Source organism: Gopherus evgoodei, chromosome 8 (assembly GCF_007399415.2).
Source record: "Gopherus evgoodei ecotype Sinaloan lineage chromosome 8, rGopEvg1_v1.p, whole genome shotgun sequence".
NCBI lineage: Eukaryota > Metazoa > Chordata > Testudines > Testudinidae > Gopherus > Gopherus evgoodei.
Genome location: NC_044329.1, coordinates 7,264,916 through 7,275,208, shown reverse-complemented (window position 1 = coordinate 7,275,208; position 10,293 = coordinate 7,264,916). Strand labels below are relative to the sequence as shown.

Genomic DNA, 10,293 nt, shown 5'->3' with positions numbered 1-10,293 from the left:
TCTGAAAGGGGTAAATACAGAAGCTACCTGGGCTCCTAACCCCAGTGTTGAATCTGTGAGGCTTTCAGAAAAAGTTGTTTTTAAATACAATTATGCTGTAGCTCCTATAAATGGAAAGAAGATAGTCCCTGACATAAATAATTAATACTGTTGTCAATTGTAAGATAATTGTCAGGGTCAAATGTTCCCCCTTCCCCAGCATTTCAGATGTTCATAGGGGAGATTTATGCATCATCTGCTCTTCTGGGGTAAACACAATATTTAAAAATAAATAACGCTTTGGGTTCTCACGGGTGTCTGCTTATCTTCATGGTGCAAGCAGTGTAGAACGAAGTCCAGGTTTTGGTTCACTGTACAACGGGTCCAATTCGTTCATTTGTGTAATGCCACTGACTCCGTTACACAAGGGTTGAATTAGCACTGGAGCACTGATACAAGTAGAGTCCTACAATTACTGGTACTGTGCGGATAATGAAAAAGTTTGTAGGAGGGAAACTGAGCAGGGGACATCTCACCAGAAAGCCTCTTCCCTCAGTGCTGATAAGGGTTTTTAAAATCATTTCACTTTCATCTTCAGCTTTTTGCTGTTTCAGTTGTGCTTTGGTGTGGAACAGATCCTGAAGGGGGCAGCAGAGGTAAAGAGGCACTTTCTCCCTTCATATGCCAACCTATCCTGTTCAGCCAGGTATCCACTCTACCCAGTGTGTGGCACAGGTGAATACCATAATCTTATCTATTTTCTTCCCAAAAGTGTTTTAACCCATGAATGAAAATATTCTGCAGTTGCACCCCTCCTCTTTCCATTACTTAACTTCTCCCAGTAAAAGAGAGGTGCCTCAGATCAAAAGAAGCTTGCCATTAGCAAGTTTGTCAGCTTCTAATCAAGTCAACGTGCCAACAACTGGAAAAAAAAGGGGTTAGTTAGCTACCTAAATAATTATTAGAGCAAATCAGTAGGTCTGACTGGCTAGGCTTTACCGTTTCTCTGATGCCTGAAGGGAAGGGAGGGGAGACTCCTATGAGGTCATCTGGAGGGAAAAAAATTAACGATATTGCTGTGCTAATCATGTTCATTTTATTTTTGTCATTATAATGCAAAGTGGAAATGCATTAGCTTGTATTTAGTGGAAAGAAATAATTTGTCTTAAACTTTACACCCACTTGACGTGATTTAATCCTATATTGAATTAAAAATAGCCCACAAAGTAACTGATAGTAGTAGTCTGATAAAGGCCAAATTAGATAGCTGCTATTGTACAGTAACAGTTGCCTAAGCCAGGTCCGTGTATATACCCTGTCATACTAATCTATGTTGGCAATGCAGTCTCGTAAGGCTAACATTTGTTACACTCCCTTACCGGAAGTCTTGCACTAATATAGACCAGGCTGTGGTATAGAATTAGTAATTAGTAAAAGAATTAAAGATTTAGAAAAGCTTCCTGTGAGGGCACAGGGCCCTAGCTTATGAAAAAATGATCTTGTATAACATTAAAACAGTCCCATAAGGGTTTTGTGGTACAGGCAGTAGTTGCTGAGCTGCTACATTAATTGTTCAGTAATTCAAACATACATTATAGTGTGTGTATAATGTTGAGCTGTTTCCAGATCAGTATAAAAAGCTGCCATTCCTTCCTTGATGGGGATTTACATCCCAGGCCTCTTGTGAAGTACAGCCATGCTCTCTTTAAATTTCACTTGGGGACATTTTCCCTCTGGAGCAGTAATGGTTCACAGGGACTGTCGTCTCAACAAAATCTGTAATGTTGAGCGTTGTCAGCAGCAGTTTGGGTGACATGAGATGCAGAATCCTCATCTTCACTTAGCTGGGATGGGGGTATGCCACACATTTAATGCTAGAGAAGCTCTTTCAGCTATAACTGATATCTTGTAACGTGCTGAGAGGAGAGGGAGGGAGACTGGTGAAGAAAAAAGCTGGTTGTTTCACTGTAACAGGCAAGGCTGTGTCAGAGTTAGAGACTTACTTTGAAGCTCTTGTGCCTGCAGGCACACATACTCACATACTGAAACAAGGATTCCATTATAGGGGCATACCAATACATATTCGTGTAGAACAATACATGGTGCATGCATGCCCGCCTGCAAAACTGGCCTTTGGAAACTTCTTAGGAGCCAAAAGCCAGCCAAGCACGAACTGACTAGCATGGAGTTAGGAACTGCTTGTCAGGATGACTGCATCAATGGGCCTGTATGTCACCAGTGTTGGTGAGAGACTAAGGGGATCTGATCCTCTCCTCCTATACATGCATCATGTTTAACATTCCTGGTGACTTTGAGCCATGCTTCCACATAACTGTAGGAATCACACATGAGTCTTGGCTCTTAGCTCCTCTAATGATGCCCTTTCAAGGGGGGAATTCTGTAATTCTTTCACACCTCAGAAAGCACAGAGATAAGGAGACACTGAGCATGAGGAACCTGCCTTCTAGCCAAGAGAGGGACCAAGCCCTTTGCAATGATGGGGGAAGAGCCATCCAAATTTGACCTTACACGTTAACAGAACTGGTAATTGTTGCTCTTCAGAAGAGGCTGACTGCTCTCTGCTTGGTCACAGGACTCTTCACAGCAGCCAGAAGGCTCACACACGCTGTCTTCCTCCGAGCTGCTGGGGAGGTTTGTATAGTCCTTGAAGTAAGAAAAGGCAAATAGATTTCAGTCCCTTGAGTTTACTTAAACCCAGCTGTGGCGTAGTTTTCCATATCACTTGCCATAACGAAAATGCTGCTCCTGCTTCCACACCCAGGAGACTCATCATTTTTGCATAGATTTATATTGGTGGATTTTCTTATCTTTTGGGGGGAGATGCAGAATTGCCTTTGATTTCAGTAGGGATCGAATGCACAGGAGCTGGGCACTACCCTGATATGTAAGGCATGAACTAGACTTCAAGTTTCCCCATGTAATCGGTTAATACGGTATGTGCTGTTGATACTGTCTCTTCTATGGCACGACTGTAACTTGTGCTCCAGTTGGTAAAGCAGAGAGGCTACGACACTGAGAAGTTGTTGTCCATCTCCAGCTATGCACAGTACTAAGTGAGGTATTATTTTTTTTAAGCCTTCTTAGCACTTAATTGATTTAAAAGCTGCTACTGGCCAGGCAAGAGTGTGGCATGTTTAAGTGTCAGGGAGCTAATGTTGAAAATCAATGTCCTGCTTAGGTGCCAGCAAATCAGTGCTTCCTCTACGGCCACTTGGATAGCTCAGGATGCTGTTCATAAGGTGGCATCTCTTGCCTCACTGCTTCTGTGCCACTCCAAGTTAGGAGTGACAAAGTACAGTTGCTGCCACCAGTTGCCCATGTGAAATGGAGATGTAGACGTGTCCACATCGCAGAACATCATGGCTGCTAGCAGCCTCAACTGAATCAGCGAGGTGGCTTACCCACTTTCTTAGCACTCACTAGTGGTCCCTAGTGCTGAAATAAATGGATGCTGTTGGAAAACTAGTGCTGCTAATGTACCTATGTGAGGGCAAGTTGGGGGACTTTGTATTCCAGTTCCATACCTCTCCGTGCTTTCCACCAGCACTAAAAAGTGTGTTTTAATTAAAAAATGAGAAGGACAGATAAGGCAGGGCCCTGGATTGCTGGCGGATGGAAAGGAGCATCTTTTTTCTCCCCCTACTTATCTGCACCTAAGTCTCCAAAGTGTCTCACCTGTTCCTTGTTGGCATCCAGTTGCTTTTGAATGAAATGGCATATCTCGTCAAAGGTGGGCCGTTGGGTGGGTTGCAGATTCCAGCATGCTTGCATGATGCGATACCTGCAGCATCAAACAGCAGTATCTAGTGTTAGCCTCACATTGAGCAAGGGGCATGCTGATGTGCCCAAGGCTGTCCCAGGGGGCTGTAATGGGATGGATGTACTTCATCCCTGGGGTGTATGACCTTTTGGCCTGAGCCATCCTTCACTCTCTCTGTGTACTTACCCTACATGCTTGCAAGGAAGGAGTAACTAATAAATATTGGTAAAGTGCTTTTGAGTTCCTCAGCTGGAAGTTGCTCTGGGAGAGCAAAGTACAGACTCCTGCTAGAAACCTAAAGAGCCAGAAGCCACATATTCAGGGTGTCCCTGATTTACCAGTGTGGACTGTGTATTATAGCTAGCTGCTTTTCTGCTGGCTGCAAGAATGTTTACATTCCTACCTTCAATAGTTAAGGGGATTCACTGGGATAAAAAACCATTTCCTTAATATTTACAAGGTGGTGCCGTGTCATGTCATGGGTGCTTTCTGGAAGGAAACTACAGTCTATTCCCAGAAAGCCCCATCCTTACATGCTAGTATATCCAGCGGCAATATCCCTAGACAATGGCCTTACTGCCTGTAGCATTACGCGCCATCTTCAGCAGCAAAATGACAGGCTCTAAGCAGAGTGAGTCTGACACAAAATCCCAGACCAAACACTCCCAAACTGGCCCTGTTGGAAATCGGGCTGGAAACTTTGTGGCTTGAGTCTATCTGTAGCGCTTTAATAAGTAAATCGTTAACTTTCCAGCAGCAGAGCTCATTGGCTCTCAGTACCCTGAATAACCTACCACTAGCTTTTTCACTGGCTGTGGTGCCTGCTTCCTTTGCTACCTGTGCATTGCCAGGGGCAGCGACTGCATTTCCGGGCAGCTGTACTTACATTTCCATCGGAGCAAAGTCTGGTCTGGCCATCTGATACCCCTGCTTCACCATGCTGTAAAACTTGCTATTCACTAGCATGCCAGGGTATGGGCTTTTACCTGCAACCACAACAGAAAACAAGCTCTGGTTTAGAGCAGAAGTGATAACGAGAGAGCTCGCAATCAAGCTCAATAAGCAACATGCCTTGGAGTGGTGCTGCAGGAGTTAGCATGGATTGAGTTTCTCGTGTCCGAGAAGGACAGTTACTGTGGCAGGTTGCTGATGGTAACAGACACTGACCAGGATGAGTAATTTGTACAGCTGGTGTTAAATAGGTTGCTTTGTGCCCTACTTCCCACAGCCCAGTTTCTCACTCAGCCCTTCCCCAATCTCGTTGCCTAAAGACATTTGTGTCTGGGTAAGTGGAGATAAGTGAAATACAAAGAGAACTCTGAAGGACCCTTCCTTACCCAGCGAGAAGATCTCCCAGAGGAGGATGCCATAGGACCACACATCGCTTTGCACAGTGTATATGCAGTCGAAGATACTCTCTGGGGCCATCCATTTCACTGGCAGACGGGCCTGTAAGGGCAAAACGTTCCACTCGGGCAACCTTGCCTCTTGCACAATTCTAGTCCTGTTCTCCCCCACCTGTCCTTAACCACATCCTCCCCGCCTTAAACACCCTACACCAATGGTTCTCAAACTATGGGTTGGGTCATGACCTTGTTTTAGTGGGCTTGCCTGGTCTGGCTTAGACTTGCTGGGGCCCAGGGCTGAAGCCTGACCCCCACCACCTGGGGCCGAAGCCTGAGGGCTTCAGCCCTGGGGGGCGGGGCTTAGGTTGCAGGCCCCCTGCCTGAGCCTGAAGCCCTTGGGTTTCAGTTCGCCCCACCCACCTCGCACAGGGTGGTGGGACTTTGGACCTCCCATCCTGGGCTGTGGGACCTGGGAGGGCTCTGGCCTTGGTCTCCCCTCCTCCGGTCATGTAGTAATTTTCTGTGGTCAGAAGAGGGTTGCGATGTGATGAAGTTTGAGAATCCCTGCCCTATACCTCATCTTTGCTAATGCTCCCAGTTACTTACATTGCCTTTGACAACATAGTTTGAATCATTCATGATATCTCTCGCCAGCCCAAAGTCACAGATTTTGGCTACTCGTCCGTGGGTCACTAGCACATTCCTTGCTGCCAAGTCCCGGTGGATGCACTGGACAGAACAGATGGCAAAACAGCATCCAAATAAATTATCCTGCTACAGTGATGGAACGCTCAAAACCTCTGCCTTTCTTCCCTATAAGAAGGTGGTAATTGCCTACCCAACAGTTGCAGGGCAGGTGAATTGATGAAGCCCTTTGGAAATACTAGATGTCAGCAATTACAATTTCAGGTGCTCTCATTTTATATGTGCCCCTTCCTACAATTTGTTATCAACATAAGAACTGCCATATGGAATCAGACCAATGGACCATCTAGTCCAACATCCTGTGTCTGACACTGACCAGTGCCAGAACTTCAGGGGCAGTGCACAGAACAGGGCAATTTGGAGAGATCCACCTGTCTTCTCTTGCTGGCTCCTGGAAGCCAGCGGTTTACGGTTGCCCAGAGCATGGGGTTACATCCCTGACTATCCTGGCTAATAGCCAGTGATGGACCTCTCCTCCATGAACTTATTTAAATTCTTTTTTGAATCCAGTTCACTCCACTTCGCTTCTGAAACACTTCATACTATATCCTGGAATCACTCAGCCTTGCCCTTGGGTGCCGTGTTGATGGAGTGTCAGATGTATGGGGTCTTTGCAGACCATGTCAACGGAGAACAGTCAGTACATTTGCTCTTTCTTAAAATATATATAACCAGGTTCAGGCAGAAATCTCAACTGTCACCGTCTTTTCCTTTTTCCTGAGAAAAAAGACTAAGTGCAGGGCTGTGCAGAGCCTAACTCTTGCCCTAATGTAAAAGCCAAGTGGAAGAGATGTGAAAATGGCACACAACATACACATACAATTCAGTTGTCACTCTCCAGGACATATAGGCAGGATTATGGAATGAAATCTGAACTGGCTACTGGGTGAGGCCACATCAGCAAGGAAGACCCATTATCCTGCATCCCAAAAAAGTGGAAGTTGAATACTAGAGGCCTCTTTGCTAGCCCCCTTGCCCAAGATGGAAGGGGCATGTATCCTCAGAAGGCTCAGGGACAGACATTCCACCCCAGTTCACAAGGCTGACAAAAGTTTTGTCCCTCAGATGATTTATGCTATGGGCTAACTGTGTATTTCTTTCTTAACCTGGTGGGCAGCCCTTGGGCCACCATCTTCTTTGCCACTTACGTTCTTTGAGGCAAGGAAGGCCATTCCCTGGGCCACCTGATTGGAGAACAGCAACAGGTCATATAGATCCAGGGGCCGAGTATCCTGTTCTTCCTCTGCATTCTTGCCTGGGACAGAGAAGAGCTCTTTATGGTTAACTCAAGAAGTGTCTTCTGGCAAGAGATGCAAGTGCTGAGTGCACTGGATCCTGGCCCACAATGGGGAATGATACAAGCAGTATGCCTATCAGAATGCAGAGCCCAATGGGAGATGGAAACCATACCTTGTAACTTACCTCTTGCTGGCATGGAATCTGATGGCACAGGTCTCATTTCAACATAGGTCTCCAAACACTGGCTTGCAAACCCACTATCACTGAACCAGAGAGAACAACAGAGAGGGGACAAGTTAAAAACAATCGGGGCTATATCTGTCTTTTCATCCTTTGACCCCAGGGTGCTGGGCAGAGAAAACACTTCCAAGTTACCTGTTAGGTTTGGCATATTTTAAAAGCTGAACTGCAGAGCAAAAGTGAATAATGATGTATATACCCCATGCTAATTAGATTGTGTGTGGGAGCATTCAGCAAAGAAATAGATTGTAACTACCCTTTCTAGAAATGCACTTTTCCTTCTGTAAAAGGTATTTCCTAGATCCGTGTGACTGGCTAGATCTCATTCTGAGACATGACACCAGTTGCAAACAATGGAATAGTTTTCTCTCAGTAACAGATGAGGAGTGCGAGGGGGGAGAATGAATAAGAAGCATAAAATCACATTTGTGTGGAAATCGTTGTCAGTAATTTTCAGAGGTTTCTGAAATGTGCCAGTCACAATTTTCCACTCCAAGGCCTGGCCAGGTGCATTCTGGCTTTACAGAGAATTTTCAAAAAATTAACTATACTTTAAGTGAAATATTTCTACGTGTGACTACCATGACCTCCCAATTTCACGCCAATTAAACCTTCCCATTGCCTCCTGCTGTCAGGCACTAGAATTCTACATGGAATCATAGGACTGGATGGGACCTCGAGAGGTTTTCTAGTCCAGCCCCCTGCACTCATGGCAGGACTAAGTATTATCTAGACCATTCCTGACAGGTGTTTGTCTAACCTTCTCTTAAAAATCTCCAGTGATGGAGATTCCACGGTCTCTCTAGGCAATTTGTTCCAGTGCTTGCATGTACAATCTCCAGTCCTGAGTCTTACCTTCGGACATACTTCTTCTCCAGATAGATGTTTTTGTAATCGGCTGTGCTTTCCAGAGAGGAGTCCAGGCTTGAGTCCTGGATGATTATGGACTCTGCGTTCTTCCGCAGGAAATTCAGCAGATCTCCATAGCGACAGTACTCAGTGATGACCAGAATTGGGCCTAAAAAGTAGGAAGTGGTAATCACCAAGAGGTGACTTCATTGCACCCTTTCCCTCTCTCTCCTGGTGGCCTGCTTTCCTCTTTAGAATGGCATGCTTGAATGTGTGGGAGTGAATAGGCGCATGAGTACATACATCGGTTTGGTGCGAGTCTTCATCTCTAGTGAAAATGGTAGATTCTAATAAGTTAGATAATCTTGAGACTGCAGCTTCGGTCAGATATAGGTCTCCATGATAATGGTCCCTAAGTCTTGGAGCCTGGCTAAGCAATAGGATGGGCAGCTTTGCTAGCTCAGGCAGGCAGGAGCTCCCTGAAGAAGAAATAAGCATGGAAAGCCTTCACAGGAATGTTCCACCATTATGATCATCCAAGCAGACCATCTCCTTGGGACTATAGGAGGAGTCAGCAACTTAAGTGTGTAAAGGCCCTAGTGTTCCCCTGGGGGTGGAGGTGTCACTGAAAACAGAATTCAGGAGGATGTCTACTGAGGCTCTTAGAGGGAATGGTGCCATCTCATCCTACCTCCATAAGTACAGGCTCCCAGCAGGTTAACAATGTTCTCATGGTGGCCCAAGTGACTCATGATTTTCAGCTCAGACATAAGGGCCTCCTGTTCATCTGTGTGGGCTGTTGCTGGAATCAGATTGGAAAAGATTACCTCAAGTCTGACATGGAGTAGGGACAGAAAGAGAAGAGGTGGGGGGAAGGAGAAAAGAGAGGGTGAGAGAGAGCTGAGGGAGGCAGGAAAGGGGATGAAAGAGGAAAAAACGAGAGAGGAAAACAATAGAAAAAAGGAGAGGGAGAGAAGAGGAAAGAGCTGAGGCATGAGAAGATGATGAACATGCTTTGTTTGCCTGGATGTATATCTGCCTAGGACAGCTATGGCTGCCTTGCCACAAATGGTGCCTAAAAAACATGCATTTTAATCCATTATTGGCAACCAGTGCAACAAGCACACCCCAAATTTTATGCACATGTGTTTGTGTTTTCAGTGTGTCTTGCTCTGCATTCTGCTCTTGACTTACATTTGAGCATCTTCACAGCCACTTTGAGGACAGTGTCTTCCTTCCCCAGCCCGAAAGCAGTGGCTTCTACCACTTTTCCAAAGGCTCCTGCTCCCAGGGTCTTTCCTACAAAAAAAAATGTGCTTAGAAGAACCGACCAACCAAACAACCACCCAGTGATGGTGATTTTCAAAAGAACTGCTTTGGACAGACCCTCCGGATGGCCTAGTCACATGTCAGCTGCAGAACCCGGGCAAGATGCAGAACATGTGAGCAATATGGAATCCACGAGTGACATGGAGCTCTGCCCACATGTATGGGACATTCACTGGGAGTGGAGGCAGAATTGTAAGGAAGTGAATGTCCAGACATGGAATCAATCTAGCTCTACATGTCAGAAAAAGTCTAGAGAGGGTGATCTCATTCTGAATGTGTGAGCCTGCATGTGACAAGTCAGGACAGAATCATATCACCCTAGCTCTGTATGTGAGAGCATATGGAAGGCTGCAGAAAGGGCAGGATCATGTTGTTTGTAGTTCTGCATGCAAGAGGAAGTGAGCATTTGGATGAGGGCAATATTGTATTGCATTGTTCAATCCTGTACGCAAGAGAACGCAAGGGTTTGGACATCGTCAGCGTCCTTTTAGCTTTGCACATCAGAGAATCTGGATCTGCGAGTCAAATCACCGACCAACAATAGAGAAGCTCTGAATGTTTCTCACCAAACTGCAGGTTGTTCCTGGGGAATTCCCATTTCTCATTGTAAGGCAATTGGGTGGGGTCAATAAAGATGTAGTTATTCCCTTCGCAGGCCTCAATAATCTTCCACCGCACCTGGTATTTTGGTTTCTGTAAAGAAGAGAATCTGATTAATCAAGATTCCTTCTCCTGCTCTACAAGGCTCTGTAAAACCAATGCAGCTTATCATAATGACTTTAAATCCCCACCATGTTCCCTGGGGCATCACGCTCTCCTCACATA

General features: G+C 45.7%; 1 protein-coding gene across 2 annotated transcripts in view; it reads right to left on the bottom strand.

Moving 5' to 3' along the window:
• Positions 1–1,056: 1,056 nt before the first annotated feature.
• CSF1R (colony stimulating factor 1 receptor) overlaps positions 1,057–10,293 on the bottom strand; it is a 30,898-nt gene continuing 21,661 nt past the window's right edge. The window contains exons 11-21 of one of the 2 annotated variants that reach the window (XM_030571735.1): positions 10,035–10,161; positions 9,334–9,438; positions 8,831–8,941; positions 8,146–8,308; positions 7,222–7,313; positions 6,960–7,066; positions 5,713–5,835; positions 5,098–5,209; positions 4,647–4,746; positions 3,676–3,781; positions 1,057–2,643 (exon numbers count right to left, since the gene is read on the bottom strand). In XM_030571735.1, the coding sequence (XP_030427595.1) occupies positions 2,512–2,643; positions 3,676–3,781; positions 4,647–4,746; positions 5,098–5,209; positions 5,713–5,835; positions 6,960–7,066; positions 7,222–7,313; positions 8,146–8,308; positions 8,831–8,941; positions 9,334–9,438; positions 10,035–10,161 (1,278 nt within the window). In that variant the 3' untranslated portion in view covers positions 1,057–2,511. The remainder of the gene's footprint in view (positions 2,644–3,675; positions 3,782–4,646; positions 4,747–5,097; positions 5,210–5,712; positions 5,836–6,959; positions 7,067–7,221; positions 7,314–8,145; positions 8,309–8,830; positions 8,942–9,333; positions 9,439–10,034; positions 10,162–10,293) is intronic. The other variant, XM_030571736.1, reaches the window with a different exon arrangement.